The sequence below is a fragment of the Ochotona curzoniae genome, unplaced genomic scaffold (assembly GCF_017591425.1).
Source record: "Ochotona curzoniae isolate NIBS_2020 unplaced genomic scaffold, NIBS_Ocur_1.0 contig_2699, whole genome shotgun sequence".
Taxonomy (NCBI): domain Eukaryota; kingdom Metazoa; phylum Chordata; class Mammalia; order Lagomorpha; family Ochotonidae; genus Ochotona; species Ochotona curzoniae.
The window spans coordinates 2,439,728-2,455,943 of record NW_024465561.1 but is presented as its reverse complement, the minus strand read 5'-3'; the positions used below and the strand labels follow the sequence as shown (position 1 = coordinate 2,455,943).

General features: G+C 56.3%; 1 protein-coding gene across 1 annotated transcript; it reads left to right on the top strand.

Moving 5' to 3' along the window:
- Window positions 1-328: 328 nt before the first annotated feature.
- Window positions 329-9,462, top strand: LOC121153844 (cytochrome P450 2S1). The gene is made up of 9 exons (XM_040976596.1): window positions 329-502; window positions 1,261-1,426; window positions 2,155-2,304; window positions 2,742-2,902; window positions 2,998-3,180; window positions 5,448-5,589; window positions 6,253-6,440; window positions 9,025-9,166; window positions 9,281-9,462. The coding sequence occupies exons 1-9, from the start codon at window positions 329-331 to the stop codon at window positions 9,460-9,462; spliced, it is 1,488 nt and encodes a 495-aa protein (XP_040832530.1).
- Window positions 9,463-16,216: the final 6,754 nt, after the last annotated feature.

Below are 16,216 nucleotides of genomic sequence, written 5' to 3'. Positions count from 1 at the left end.
TGTGGCCACCCGCAGGAGGGCAAAGTCTCGGGTTTGCATCAGGTTCCTCCTGTTTGTCTTTGCCCTACCCTCCCGCAGCTGGGGTGTCGGAGGCGCTGTTAAGCACCGCGCAAACCTCGGAGCAAACCTTGGGGGACCCGTTCCGGGGTGCGTGGCCCCTACCCCGACCTCAGGCGGCAGCGGGGGGCGCGGGCGGCGGGGAGAGGCGCGCCTGGAGGCGGGCAGGAGGACCCGGGCCCCGCCTCCGCCGCCTGATTTCGGCTCCCACCCCTAACCCGCCCAGACGCGTGCGGCCGCCGGGAGCCCGAGACCCAGCGGACCTGCGGGGATGGAGGCGGCTGGCAGCTGGGCGCTGCTGCTGCTGCTGCTCCTGCTGCTGCTGCTGCTGACGCTGGCGCTGCCCCGGGTGCCAAGCTACCTGCCCCCGGGACCCAGGCCGCTGCCGCTGCTGGGAAACCTGCTTCAGCTCCGTCCCGGGAGGCTGTACCCCGGGCTTCTGCGGGTGAGGGGCGGGGCCCCAGGGCCCCAGGAGGGATAAGGACGAAAACCGGGGCGCCAGGCCAGAGGGAGCCCCTCTGAGTCTCCCAGGAAGGAGTCGGGATGGGGTGAGGGGCGAGGGTCCTGGGGCACAGGAGTCTACAGGGCCAGAGCTGAAAGTGTGTGTGCGGGAGGGTGGGGAGGGGGGGTCGGGGAGTAGGGTAGTGTCCTGGAGGGATGGGAAGAGGCAGAGAGAGGAGAGGAGGGGTCTTCATGGAAGGAACTGGGGTGCTGTTCCTCCAATGCCAAGGAACCACAAAGAAGTTGGTGTGAGGCCTCCTAACCTTGGGGGGCATGGGGTGATAGTGCTAAGAGCTTCCCCGTGCTGAAGAACTGGGAATAGAGCCCAAGGAGAAGTGGGAGGGTGGGTGGGGTGGGTGGTGAGATTGGAGGCAGGTGTGCTGCAGCACCTGCTGGGGGATAGGGGTGAGGGGATGTTGTGAGAATTTCTGAGCCCAGAGCTGGTTCTGGCTTGTCCCTGCGGTCAGAGATTAGGACCCAAAGCAAAGAAATGGGACTGAAAAATGTGTCAGGGGAGGGAGCTTGGGACAAAAAGAACGGGGGTTGTTTATTTGCCTGAGGGTAGTCGGACAGGGTTCCTGGAGAGGGAGCAGAAGCCTGACCCAACAGCCCCTCCAGTGCCAGGGCCCCAAGGGGTGGCACCTGGGCTAGATGAGGCAGCCGCTGACCAGCTTTGCTTCCTGCCTCTGTGCCTCCATGCAGCTGAGCGAGAAATACGGGCCGGTGTTCACCGTGCACCTGGGCCCCTGGCGGCGCGTGGTGGTCCTGGTGGGGCATGAGGCCGTGCAGGAGGCCCTGGGAGGTCAAGCTGAGGATTTTGCTGGGCGGGGAGCACTGGTGACGCTGGACCCGACTTTTGATGGCCATGGTGAGTCAGGAGCCGCCAGCACCTGCTGCCACTCAGGATGACCAGGTGTTGATGTCAATGATTCTGTGTAGGGTGGGGTGGGGAATGGGGCTCAGATCAGGGAGCTCATGCTGGCTGCTGCAGGGTCACAGCCCGGGGCCAACCCCTGTCCTGCTCCCCACAGCCCCAAGACCACAGGAGGCTGGTCTGTGTCCCCCTGACAGTGGCAGCTCTCAGGGTCAGGGTTGAGCTAAGGGAGGCGCAGCCAGAGGGGGCCGGGCCAGGAAGGATGAGGGAAGCCGGTTAGGGATACAGAGGAGGTGTGTGTGGAGGCATGGGGTTATCTAGGAAGTCCGCCTGGAAGGGATGCGACACAGAGTGGGAGGTGTTGCAGACAGAAGGACCAAACTCCCAAAGCGTGAGGGTGGACAGGAAAAGCGGCTGGCCCTGCTCTGGCACTGGGACGCACCCAGAGGTGTCAGAGACACACAAGGGGCCCTCGCTCACAGCAGGGGAGGGAGGCAGGTCTGTAATGAGACAGTGCAGCTTTGAGAGCAGGGAGAAAGGAAGGCTTCCCAGAGGAGGTGGCATCCAAGCTGAAGCTTGAAGGATGCAGGAAATTCCTTAACAGGGACTGGGTGGGGTGCAGGTGGGGGAAGCTGCAGGGGCGAAGGCCTGGTGGGCCTGGGCTGCCAGTGGGTTCTCAAGGGGCTGTCCCCTCATGGAGTTCTGCCTTTCCACACACGCAGGGGTCTTCTTTGCCAATGGGGAGCGGTGGCGGCAGCTGAGGCGGTTCACCACGCTGGCCCTGCGGGATGTGGGCATGGGAAAGCGAGAAGGCGAGGAGTTGATCCAGGCAGAGGCCCAGAACCTGGTGGAGGAACTGCTGAAGACCCAAGGTCAGTGTGGGGGTTCAGGGGGGCCAGGGAGGTGCAGGTGGGAGGACCCATCCCCAGGTGTGGGCCTGACCTCCAGGGTCAGTGGGGGGACCCAGGTGGGAGGAGCCGTCCCCAGGTGTGGGCCTGACCTCCAGGGTCAGTGGGGAGCCCAGAGGGACCCAGGTGGGAGGAGCCGTCCCCGGGTGTGGGCGTCACCCCAGCCTCGCCTGTGCCTGCGCGCACAAGAGCTGTGGCCAGCGGGCTGGGGTCCTCCACCCTTGGACTCTTGTCCTCTCTCTCTGTTCCCCTGGCATTGTCTTGGCTGTCCTTCTGGACCCCCGTCTCTGTCTCTCTCTCTCAGTCTCCCTCCCTGATACGTGCCTGCACATTGGCGCTTCTCGGAGAGAGTTGGGGGCACGCTCCACCTCGGCTCTATCCCCGCCCTCTGTTCTTCCCAGGACGTCCCTTTGACCCCTCCCTGCTGCTGGGCCAGGCCACCTCCAACATTGCCTGTTCCCTCCTCTTCGGCTTCCGCATGCCTTACGACGATGAAGAGTTCCAGGCTGTGGTGAGGGCGGCTGCGGGTACCCTGAGGGGGACCAGCTCCCCGTGGGCCCAGGTGAGTGGGCGGGAGCCTTCTGCACCCACCCACCCACCCTGCCAAGACCCTCCTCCGGAGCCCTAAAGACAGCGGCCTCCTTCTGCCCCCCACAGACCTACGAGATGTTCTCCTGGTTCCTGCGGCCCCTGCCCAGCCCCCAGACACAGCTGCTCCTCCGCCACCTGGGCACCCTGGCTGCCTTCACCGTGCGGCAGGTGCGCCGGCACCAGGAGGGCCTGGACGCCACAGGCCCCGCCCGTGACGTTGTGGATGCCTTCCTGCTGAAGATGGCCCAGGTAGAAGGTGGAAGGGGCGGGGCGTGGGAGGGGCCAGGTGCACCTGCGGGGCCTCAGCATCTCCCGGTCTGCTGCTCACCTCTCTGACTCTTCCAGCGCTCTGTCCTCACCGCCTCGCCCTGCTCTGTACCTGCGATGTGTTTGAGGCTGGGGGCTCTTCTCCCTTCTTCCTCCCTCCGTTCTTCTCAGGTCCTGTGACTGGGGTCCTCTACCAGCTACTCCCACCATCAGTTCACTGCCCCCCGCACTCCTCCCCGCTATGCACACTGGGAGCGTTTTGTGAATTACCAACATCCAGCTAGGAAACCGTGGTGCAGTGGGTTCAACTGCCTCTTGGGACACCAGCATCCCAGATGGGAGGGCCAGTTTGAATCCTGTCTGCTCTGCTTCTGTTTTTGCTTGCTTGTTTGGTTTGTTATTTAAAAAAAGAAAAGATTTATTTTTATTTTTATTGGAAAGGAAGATATACAGAGAGGAGGAGAGACAGAGAGAAAGATCTTCCATCCACTGGTTCACTCTCCAAGTGACCACAATGGCTGGAACTGAGTCGATCCGAAGCCAGGAACCAGAAGCCTCTTCTGGGTCTCCTCTGCAGGTGCAGGGTCCCAAGGATTTGGGCTGTCCTTGATTGCTTTCCCAGGCTACAGGCAGGGAGCTGGATGGGACGTGGAGCAGCCAGCATTAGAACTGATGCCCATATGGGATCCTGGCTTGTGCAAGGTGAGGGGTTAGCCACTAGGCTACCGTGCCAGGCCTGAAACTTTGCAATTTCAAATGGTCCTAGCAAAACCCATTCTGTGACTTCCATAAAACTAATTGATTATCTGAAGAAAAAAAAAGAATGAATTTCCTAAAGAAATGACTCAGGTGGAGCTGTGCAAATTTTGGAGTAATGTGGAGATGTGGGACCATGGAGTCTGATGCAGGCATCCTTTTTTTTGTTTGTGGAGGAAAGGATATTTTTTGCAGGTGGCAGTTTATCCTGCTGTACCACACACCAGCCCTGAAATGTTCTTGTCAATTAAAGCAAATGGCACTATCAAAACCACAGAAACTTGTCAGCATTGGAGAAGATGTGCAACTTGTCAGCATGGACCATGAAGGATTCTGAAGTTTACAGAGGGGTGGGCATGTGGCCCACCAGCTAAGACGACCCCATCACTTTCCTGTGTGTAACTGTGCCTGACCCCAGCTTCCCAGGAGGCAGAGGGGATGACTCAAAATCAGTCAGTTGTCCAGGACTGGCGCTGTGTCACAGCAGGTTAAGCCACAGTTGAGGAAGCCAACGTCCCACATTAGAGAGCTGACTCAAGTCCTGGGGTCCCTGTCAGCCACATGGGATACCAGGCGATGCCCCGTCTGCTGACTTCATCCTGGCCCTGCTCACATGGAGGAATAAACCAGTAGTTGGAGGATTCTCTCTCTCCCTAACTCCCCTTTTAAAACATTTTTCATTTTTATTGGAAAGGCAGATTTTACAGAGAGAAGGAGAGACACAGAGATGGATCTTCCATCTGCTGGTTCACTTCCCAAGTGGCCGCAATGGTTGGAGCTGAGCTGATCCAAAGCAAGGATCCAGGAGCTTCTTCCAGGTCTCCCATGCGGGTGCAGGGTCCCCAGGCTTTGGGTCGTCCTTGACTGCCTTCCCAGGCCACAGGCAGGCAGCTGATGGGAAGCAGAGCAGCCGGGATTAGAACCGGCGCCCATGTGGGATCCTGGAGTTTTCAAGGCGAGGATTTAGTCACTGAGTCATCACACGTGGCCCTGTAACTCCAGCTTTAAAAAACTTTTTTGGAAAGCATTTTAAAGAGCTGACTTTATGACATACAGGGTAAAACCACCTCCCGCAGCAGCGGCAGCATCCCATGTGGGCGCCAGTTTGAGTCCCAGCTGCTCCACTTCCAATCCAGCTTCCAATCCAGGTCGTCAGATCCTGAACTCACACAGGGGAGCTGGAGGAAGCTCCTGACTCCTGGCTTCTGGTCAGCTTAGCTCCAGCCATCGCAGCCATTTGGGGAGTGAACCAACAGCGGAAAGATTTCGCTCTCCCTCTTGCTCTCTCTGTCTTTCCTTCTCTCTCTCTGTGACTCTGCTTTTCCAATCAATCTTTTTAAAAGCAGTTTAGCCAAAGAGAGCCTCCTGACCTTCTCGAATGTTCATTTGAACTCTGTGACGAAGCCCTCCCTTGCCACGCGGCATGCCACCCCGTACCTGGCTCCCTGCAGCCTGCCTTCTCTCTGAGCCCTCTGTGATCTGGCTTCACCCAGGAGGAGCGAGACCGAAACACAGAATTCACGGAGAAGAACCTGCTGATGACCGTCACTTACCTGCTGTTTTCTGGCTCGTCCACGGTCAGCGCCACCATCTGCTATGCCCTGCTCCTGCTGCTGAAGTTCCCTCAGGTTCACAGTAAGGGCCGTGCGCACCTGCCAGGCTTAGGGAACAGGAGCGAGGGCTGGGGAGGGAGAATTTTGCAAGCAGAACAGCTGGGTAGGGCCAGAGTCCGGGGTGAGAATGCGTGGGCTTGGGGCTGGGACTCGGGTGGAAGGAGTGGAGGACAAGACGGGGCGGCATCCAGCATGGCATGGGGGCAGATCTCTGGCAGGGGGGCAGAAGCACCACGTGGTGAGATGGGGACAGGAAGGATTCAGAAGGAGCTGGAATTGAAGCAATTTGTGTGGGGCTCCTGGGCCAGCCCTTGGAGGTGGAGGGGTTGCAAGGAAGTCCTAAGACCCTAGATAGAGGGGTCGAGATTGAAAAATGGGGTCGTCAGATCTCGGGGGAGCAGAACCCGCCACGGTGAGGAAGGGGCAGGGCTCGGGGTGTGTCCCCCCTCACCCCCCAATCTCAAGCATTCTAGGGCCAGGCGGCTGTGTCACCTGCTGTCGTGGCCAGCAGCTGATCACAAGGTGGCGCTCAGGAGCTGGTAGCGTTGGTGAAGAGGGGAAAAAAAGCAAGGTTCACAGGCATGCTATGGGAACCGGGATGTGTGCCTGAGGGACTGGGCCGCCTGAGACAGTGCAGGAGGTGACCGGGCCCTGCCTCCTCTGACTGCCTCTGTCTTGTGTGCAGAGCGTGTGCAAGAAGAGCTGACGCGGGAGCTGGGCGCAGGCCGGGCACCAGGCCTGGCGGACCGTGCCCGTCTCCCCTACACCGATGCTGTACTACACGAAGCCCAGCGGCTGCTGGCGCTGTTGCCCATGGGCGTGCCCCGTGCGCTCACGCGAACCACCTGCTTCCGAGGGTACACCCTGCCGCAGGTGGGTATCGTGGACAGTCAGTTTTGTTGCAGCTTTTGTTTGTCGTTCTTTTTGAAAGGCAAGGAGACGCGCAGCAAGATGTGACATGTTTTATCCGTTGCTTCACGTCCCCAAATCCCTGTAAGAGCTGGGCCAGGCAGAAGCCAGGAGCCGGGAATTCTCACCTGGGTCTCCCATGAGGGTGGTGGGGACCCCAGCACGTTCCCGCTGCTGGCTGCCTCCTGGGATCGCAAGTGGGGGCAGTGGCTGCAGGTGTCCCTGGCGGAGTCTTAAGTGCTGTGGTCACCTGGTGCCCACTACACCCCCTTTCTTGCTCTATGCCCTCCCTGCAGTACCCCCTGCACCTTCCTCCCTCCTTCCGCGCCCATGACTTTCACTCTCCCTGCTTCCTGATACGTTTCTGTTGCATTTTGGCATTTCTTGGGCCCTGGTTTCCCCATCTGACCCACAGGCACCCTAACGCTGCCTCCTCCGGCAGTGGCTGGCACAGTCAGATGAGGAGACACTGCCACAAGGACTTTGAGAAGTGAGGCTGTCAGGACCCTGACTGGTGGCCCAGTGCACACCTTCCTTCCCTCCTTGTGGCTCTTCATCCGAGAGTAGTTCATGCTCACAACCACCAGAGGGCGGAAGATGTCTCCCAGACCCCGAGGCAGCATCTTGTATCCCAACAGACACTGTATGCTGGGTCTTCCCCTGGAAGCTTTGGCACACATATCTAATCTTCAAAGCAACTCTGTCGCTGTACCCATGAGGAAACTAAGAACGCTTGTCAAGGCTGCCCAGCCGGCAAGCAGTGGAGGCAGGACTTGAACTCACAGCCTGTGTTTTCCAAGCAGAACGGAATGATGGCAAGGTCGGCTCTGTCCAAATGGCCGCTGCGGACCACTTGCCTCAGTTCTCTGGGCCCTAGTTTCACCATCATTATATTATAAATCATTATATAATTATTCAATAGTAATGATAGGATATTCATGCTATGATATAATGTTGATCATAACAAATATTATTTATAATATTTGACCTCCTAGACTTTTTCACTCTGTGTGTGTATGTGTGTGTGTGACAGAGAGAGAAAAAGAGAGAAGGGTGCCAGTTATATATATATACCAGGGTGCTTCCAAAAAAAATGTATGCAAATAGAATGAAAAGGCAAGTTTAGGAACCAGGTCTGTGGCACAGGGAGTTAAGCCACTGCCTGCTCTGCTGGCATCCCCTGTGAGCACCAGTTTCAGCCACTTCTGATCCAGCTCTCTGCCGATGTGCCTGGGAAAGCAGCAGAGGATGGCCCAAGGACGCGTGTCCCTGCCACTCGTGTGGGAGGCCTGAGTGGTGTCCCAGGTCCTGGCTTCAGCCTGGCCCAATTTCAACCACCAAGGTCATGTTGGCAGAGAGGAGTGGAGAGAGAATCTCGCTCTCTTTCTTTCTGCTTTCCCAATTTGTCTTTTGTAAAGATGCAAGTTTATTTTGGTAGAAAAGATTTTGATGCCCATGCATCGTTTTTTTCATAATAACACGTTTTCCCTTCCGAATACATTTTGCATTTCTTCGAAAGGCAATGAGACAACAGCCAGAGATCTTCCACTTGCAGGTTCACGCCCTCACTGTCTGCCAACAGCTGGGATTGGGCCACAACAAAGCCGGGAGCCCAGAACTCACTGCAGACACCCGTGTGGGTGGGGGTGACCCACAGTTTGGGGACTCATGTTGCACTACAGCGAGTGAGGCCGCTGCCTGCAGCGCCCGCGTCCACCTCGCCGGGCCACGTGGAGTCCCTGCTGCTCTGCTGCTGACCTCGCAAAAGCAGCGGAAGATGGCTCAAGTGCTTGGGCCCCTGCCACACATATGGATGGAGTTTTCTGGATCCCAGCTTCTGTCTAGCCCAGCCCTGGCGGCTGCGGCCATCTGGGGAGTGAACTAGCCAATGGAAGATCTCTCTCTGTCTCTCCCTCTTCCTGTGTCCCTTTCAAATAAACAAATCTTTAATTTTTTTTTTTAAAGAAGTACTTAAGCTGTCACCTGTTGCTCCCCACAGTGCACATGGAAATTAAAAAAAAAAAAAAAAGAGCAAAGCCAGGGCTAGTATTGTGGCCTAATGCCCTGTCCTGCTGGCATCCTGTACCAGCACCGATCCCAGTCCTGGCTGCTCCACTTCTGATCCAGCTCCCTGCTAACACACCTGGGAAAGCAGCAGAGGATGGCTCAAGTGCTTGGGCCCCTGCCGCCCACATAGGGGACCCCAATGAAGCTCCTGGCTCCTGGCTTTGGACCAATCCAGCCCCAGCTCTTACTAGGGAGTGAAGCAAGTGTATGGAAGGTCTCTAGCTCTCCCTGAACTCTTTTAAAATTTTTAAATTCATGTTTTGAAGACCTTTTGTATCACCGATTTCAGGAAATCCTGCTGCCCACCCTTCCACGCCATCATTCACACCAGCTTCTCGGTCAGTGTGCAGCGCACACATGTGAACGCAACACCTGGGTTATCACAGAGAAGAGTCCTCGGTGGTGCTGACCTCGTGAGCACCCCACACCTGACCCCACCCGCCGTCCCCACTGAGGAGTCACGTGACTGTCTTCCCTCTAGGGCACGGAGGTCTTCCCCCTCCTTGGCTCTGTCCTGCAGGACCCCACGGTCTTTGAGCAGCCGGAACAGTTCAACCCTGACCGCTTCCTGGATGACGAGGGACGGTTCCGGAAGCACGAGGCATTCTTGCCCTTCTCCCTAGGTAAAGTGGCTGCCCCTCGGGAGCCCTGACTCCCCTCCCCTTGCCCACCACCCACTGTCTCTTCCCCCCCAGGCCTGGCCTGGCTCAGCCCCACGGCCCTTACTCTCTTCCCAGGTAAGCGTGTGTGCCTCGGCGAAGGCCTGGCCCGTGCAGAGCTCTTCCTGCTGTTCACGGCCATCCTTCAGGCGTTCTCCCTGGACAGCCCGTGCCCGCCGACAGCGCTCAGCCTCCAGCCTGCTGTCAGCGGCCTCTTCAATGTCCCCTCCACCTTCCAGCTGCAAGTGCGGCCCCGCTGATCTCCGGCGCACCGCACCGAGTGCACCTGCTGAAGAGAGGGGAGCTCTGGGTGGTGGTAGTGGTGGTGATGGCAGGGATGGGGCCTCCATCCTTACTTGGGACGGGTAGGGGACAAGGGTGGAGTTATGTCTCTGGAGCCACAAGTCTACACTGCAGGCAACCCACACTGACGCGCCTTTGGCCCAGGCAGCTGTCACAGGCTTTGCCACACGCCGGCCACAGCCACCAGGGCCTTAAGGCAGCTGCTGCCCAGGCTGGCTCCACCAGCTGGCACAGCCACACACGGACTTGTACACCACACGCAGCTGCCCGTCCCCCACCCCTAACGTCACAGAAGCAGATGTCCGTGGCCATGGCACACAACCCCCATCAATGCCAGGGTCTCCAGGTGCCCTACTCAAAAAGCAACATGCCCCCTCCTCGGTTAAGTGAGAAATGAGAGTGTCCCTGCGCCGGGACCCCCTTGCACAGTGACCCCCGGCCACCAAGGCCACACAGCCAGGCACACGTGAGGCTCCCACACCATTGCTATTGGGGCCCCTTTCCAAACACCCGATCACAGATTCTCCAGATAAACAGACCCCTGGTCTGCGAGACGCCCACCCAGCCCCCAGCCCTGCTTATGTAACCGGCTCAAACGGGACCCCTGTTCTCCCTGACCCCAGCCCCTCCTCTGCCTCCAGGTCCACACAAAGCCCAGCAGAAGGGCCTTGATGACCATGTGGGGGGTCCCAGTGTGAGGGGAGAAGCCAGATCCAATGTCCCTCCCACCCCCGCCTCATTTTGCAATAAATGTTTGTGTCTGGCCTGGTGTGTGACAGAATCAGTCGGGCGCAGAAGGGGGAGTCCGCCCCTCCCCTGAGGCCGGGCGGGAACTGAAAAACATGGTCCCCGCCCACCCTGGCTGTTGACATCAGTACCAGATGTGGAGGAGGGAGGGAGGGAGGGGAGGACCGGGCTGTCCTGAGGGGGAGTAGAGAGGGGGCTCTAGCCAGGGAAAGCCCAGAATCAACAGACGAGCCCCTGGGGATGCTGGGAGTGAGGAGGCAGACAGCACGCAGAGGCACAGCACACAGACAGACCCCAGCCGTGTCCTGGCCTCTCCTGTCGACCCTTCCCAGAGAAAGCCTGTGTGTTAAACGACCTGCTAAGAAAGTTTCCAAACGCAACTCCCGTAACCCATCCCCCAGCCTCCTCCAACAATCCTAATCTTGCTAATTTCCACTCATGTATAGGTTTTTAAAAAGATTTTTTTTTTTTTTATTGCAGTCAGATATACAGAGAGGAGGAGAGGTAGGGAGATGTTCTGATAATTCACTCTCCAAGCAACCGCAATGGCTGGTGCTGAGCCGATCCAAAGACAGGAGCCAGGAGCTTCTTCCGGGTCTTCCACACGGGTTCAAGCTCCCAAGGCTTTGGGCTGTTTTCAACTGCTTTCCCACGCCACAAGCAAGGAGCTGGATGGGAAGTGGAGCTGCCAAGATTAGAACCGGTGCCCATATGGGATCCTGGCGTGTTCAAAGTGAGGACTTTAGCCGCTAGGGTATGGCGCTGGGCCCTCAAGTACAAGTTTTTAAGGATGAGTTGATAGCAAGGCCCAGATAATAATTAAATACAGATTTCTAAGAATGAAGGACATGTTTTTCTTCTCAACAGTTTTTAAAAAATATTTTTTTAAATTTTTCTTTGAAAGCTGAAGTTACAGAAAGAAGAAGTTACACACACACACACACTGAGAATTTTCCACCTGTTGGTTCACTCCCCAAATGGTTGCAATGGCCAGAGCTGAGCTGGTCAGAAGCCAGGAGCCAGGAGCTGCTTTTGGACCTCCCACATGGGTTCAAGGTCGCAAGGACTGCTCCCATACAGTGCAGGATCCCAAGGCTTTAGACCATCCTCTGCCGCTTTCCCAGGCCACAAGCAGGGAGCTGGATGGGAAGTGGAGCAGCCGGGATTAGAATTGGTGCCCATTTGGGATCCCGGCACTTATGAAGCAAGGGCTTTAAGCTCTAGGCTGTCACACCAGGCTCACTGCTCCACTTCTGACAAAATTTCCTACTAATGCTCTCCCTGCTTTACCTTTTTTTTTTTTTAAAGATTTTATTTATTTATTTTTTATTTGAAAGGCAGAATTACAGAAATGACAGCAGCACCCAGAGCCGGGCTGGTCCAAAGCCAAGAGCCAGGAACTTCTTTCCATTCTCCCACGTGGGTGCAGCAGCCCAAGCACTAACGGCCGTTTCTCACTGTTTCCCAGGCACATCGGCAGGGAGCTGGGTCAGAGGTGGAACAGCCAGGTCCCGAACCAGCCCCCCTATGGATGTGGACACCATGAGTGAGGCGCCAAAATTTTACCTTTGAAATCAAAGTCAAAATCCAAGTACCTGTTTTTTTGTTTTTTTGTTTTGTTTTGTTTTACATCAGCTACATAGGCAGTTCTGTGTTGGTCGGAATTCCTGTCTCTCTGCTGTGTGCTTTTCAGTTGGTTGATTCAAGTTTGGACCCAAACTCCGAGAAGCCTCTTAGCGTTTCAGACTCCGTGTTCTCCAGACTTTGGCACGCTACTCATTCCGTTAATAAGCCAAGTCATTTGTCCCACATAATTTTTCATGGACTTGACAGATGATGTGTTTTTGGAACATCCTTGAAAATGTCTTTCCATTCCCAGGAATTCCTGCAAACGGGGAATTAGCAGATCTGGGGGCTCCTCGTGGCTTCATACTTAGTGACACGCAAGTGCGGAGTGGCCAGGTCCCGATCCCTCTGTTGGGAAGTCGGTGTTGTGGCACAGCCTGTTACGCCTCCACCTGCGGTGCCAGCAGCCTACATGAGCACCTGTTTGGAAGTGCGCTGTCATCCGTGTGGGAAACCCAGATCGAGCTGCAGGCTTCCTGCTCTAGCCCAGCCCCGGCCGATATGGCCACAGGGGGAGTGAACCAGCAATGGGACATTGATCTCTGCCTCCCTGCCCCCAGCCCTCCACCCTGCTTTCTAACTGTGACTTTCCAATAAATTAATAAACCTCTTTCTTTGGAAAACATTTTTATTTATTTGTATTGGGAAAGTCAGATTTTACAGAGAGAAAGCTCTTCCATCTGCTGATTGACTCCCCAAGTGGTCACAACAGCTAGGTTGTGACCTGAGCTGAGCTCAGCAAAGCCAGCAGCCAGGTCTCCCACACAGGTGCAGGGTCCCAAGGCTTTGGGCCGTCCTCGACTGCTTTCCCAGGCCACAGGCAGGAAGCTGGATGGGAAGTAGAGCAGCCGGGACAAGAACCGGCGCCCATATGGGATCCTGGCGCTTGCAAGGCAAGGACTTTAGCCACTAGGCTACCGTGCTGAGCTCTAAATCAATAAAGCTTAAAAAGAAAGTTAAAATGTCTCAACTTTTCACCTGCTGGCCTTTGAGAGATTCTTTAAAAATAAAACAAGTAATGTTTCCTGCCCAAAGTCCACCAGGGACTCCCGTCCGACGACAGAGCTGAGTCCTGGCCAGGCCCAGGTCCTTGCGGACGCCAGCTCCCCACTGCTCTCCTGTTACTCCAGCCAGACAGACCCCCTGGAGGTCAGCTCGGCACAGGCCTGCTGCTGGGCCTTTACCTGCCTGCAATGCTCTTCTGCCTTGGCTCACGTGTTGGCCGTCCATTCTGTCAAAGCCTCAGCAAGGCCTTCCCTAAACATCCTCTAAAATAGCGTTTCCACCCCCCCCTCGCTCCCCCCGCCAGGCGCCAGGGTTGTAGCACAACAAGTGAGGCTGCCACCTGCAGTGCCAGCCTCCTGTATTATGAGAGTCAGTTCTCAGCAAACAGTTCTTTAGAAAACTGTTTTTAAAATTTTTATTGGAAAGGTAGATTTACAGAAAAGGAGAGACAGAGAGAAGATCTTCCATCTGCTGGTTCACCCCAAGTAGCTGCAATGGCTGGAGCTGAGCCGATCTGAAGCCAGGAGGCAGGAGATGCTTCCAGATCTCCTACATACATGCAAGGTCTCAAGGCTTTGGGCTGTCCTCCACTGCTTTCCCAGGCCACAAGCAGGGAGCTGGATGGGATGTGGAGCAGCCAGGACACAAACCAGCACCCATATGGGATCCTGGCGTGTGCAAAACGAGGATTTAGCCACTGAGCCATCACACCAGGTCCAGCAATTGGTTCTTGAGGGAATGAATGCACAGGTCCATGTTGGCCATGAACCCAGCACCGTGTGGTAAGTCTTAGGGAGGTGGGAATCTATCACATATCTAAATAAATAGACCTCTGCTCCTCCAAAAATGCCTCAGTTGTTTTGGTGTAAATATGTATTTTATTTATTTGAAAGGCAAAGTTCCAGAGAGAGAAGAGACGAGAAAGCAAAGACACATCTTCCATCTATCTCCTGGCTCACCTCCCAAATGGTCAGGTCTCACCAAGCCAAAGCCAGGAGCCAGGAACTGCTCCTCGGTGTCTCACATGGGTGCAGGGGCCCAAGTGCTTGGACCATTCTCTTCTGCTTTTCCAGACCATTGGCAGGAAGTTGGATTGCAAGTGGAGCAGCCAGGACCTGAACCAGTCCCCACAGGAGGATGACAGCACTGCAGGCATTGTCATAGTCAGCTATGCCACTGTGCCAGCGCCCCTTTATTAATTTTTATTTATTTGTTAAAGATTTATTTATTTTTATTGGAAATTCAGAGGTACAGAGAGGAGTAGAGACAAAAAGATCTTCTGTCCATTGATTCACTTCCCAAGTGGAGCGAAACGGCTGGAGCTGAGCCAATCCAAAGCCAGGAACTAGGAGCCTCTTCCAGGTCTCCCATTCGGGTGCAGGGTCCCAAAGCTTTGGGCTGTCCTCGACTGCTTTCCCAGGCCACGAGCAGGGAGCTGGATGGGAAGTGGAGCGACCAGGATTAGAACTGGTGCCCAAAAGAGATCCTGGCACATGCAAGAAGAGGACTTTAGCCACTGAGCTACCATGCTGGGCCACATTTTTAAAAAGTCTTTATTTCCATCTACTTGAAAGGCAGAGATATAAAGGTGAAGATTTCCACCTGATGATTTACTTCTCGAATGCCCACAACAGCCAGGGTTAAGCCAGGCCAAAGCTGGAAGCTTGTACCTAAGTACTGCAGCCATCACCCAATGCCTGCCAAGGTGCACACGAGTGGAGAGCTAGGAGTAGCTGGAGGGGCTGGTGTTGTGGCACAGCAAATTGGCCCACCACTTGTCAGAGTCCCGTATCAGCGTCCCAGTCCAAGTCTCAGCTAGCTTCTGCTTCTGATCCAGCTTGCTGCTACTGCACGTGATGGCTAAGTGCTTATCTATATAGATAGATAAAGATACATAGATATATATCTTTCAAAAAATGAATAAGTAAATCATTTTAAGAAAGGAGGGAAGGAGCCTGAAGAGGTTCTGGCCTGGGAGTGGAATACTCCTCTGACTGCTGAGTGGGAGCGGAGTCCAACAGCCCAGGGTGGAAGGCCAGGCCAGGGAGGACAAGATGGGCCCAGGCAGCAAGGGGAGACACTGAAAGCTCTGTAGAATATAACAACTTGGTGCGGGGGGGGGAGGAGGGATGTGCAGGAGGCTCAGTGCAGAGCGGGGGCTGGGGTTAAAAGGGGGAGGACATGGATGAGATAGCCCAGGCAAGCAGAGGGCGAGGGACCAAGGGACCTCTGAGGACTGTGGGGAGCCATGGCTGAGCAGGGCTGAGGGAGGGCCATGCAGGTGCTGTCTGAGTTTGAGTGGAGACGGGAGAGGAGAGGAGGGGGCCCATAGCAAAGGCATCCGGAGGAGATGGAGGTGGCCCAATGAGAAACAGCCAAAAGCAGAGAGCCAGGTGCCCAGCCCCGCAGGCACCGGACATGCCAAGTCCCCAGGGACACCAAGCAGACACGCAGCAGAGCTAATGTGCCCTGGTGAGAACAGCCGGTGTGCACAGAGAGGCAAGCTGATGCAATTTCAGCCAGCATGCCACCTCCATGTGCTGGCATGTGTTGTTTGGACCCAGGTGATCCTTCCTACTGACCAGCCCAAGGGACACAGCTCCTATTCGTTCCCATTTCACAGAGAGACACACTGAGGCCCAGTGTGTCACCTGCCATCGACCACAGGACTAACAGTAGCACTGGGATTTTAACCCGCATCTGGATTGGGGGAGGTGGGAGTCGGGGGTGGTAGGGCACGGTAGTGTTTGCCCATCTCAATGCTGGTGTGAGGTCTGGGGTGTCTGAGAACCGTGTCTCCCCACGTGAGAATCTGTCACGTGTTCTTGCAGCGGATGAGCCGGCTTGTCTGTGTGTGTCTGTGGGCTGGTGGCATGCCCCAGCGTGTATCTGCCTGTCTGAGAGAGAGAGAGAGAGAGAGAGAGAGAGAGAGAGAGAGAGAGAGAGAGAGAGACCTTCTTTTTGGAGCCTTGAGTGCAAGGGGGAGTGAGGGCCAAGGAGGCCTGGCCCAGGGCTGGGCGGAGGGGGGCGTCCAGGCTAGGAGGGGAGGGCTGTTTACCAGACGTCCAAGGAGCCTAGAGGGACAGCGCCCAGAGCTGGCCGGTGGAGCCCAGAGGGATCCGCAGCCTCCGGCCCCAGCACAGCCACTGGGGGTCTCCTTCCCCCTCCTCTGCCTCCTCCCTCCGTCCCTCCCTCCCTCTGAGGCCCCTTTAAGACAGGGCTTGTCCTTGCCTTTGCAAGTTAACCCCTCGTCGTCCAGGTGGCCCCTGGGCTGAGGGCCCGGTGGGCGGAGGCAGAGGGGGAACGGGGGCGGGGACTGAGTTGCTCGAAGTC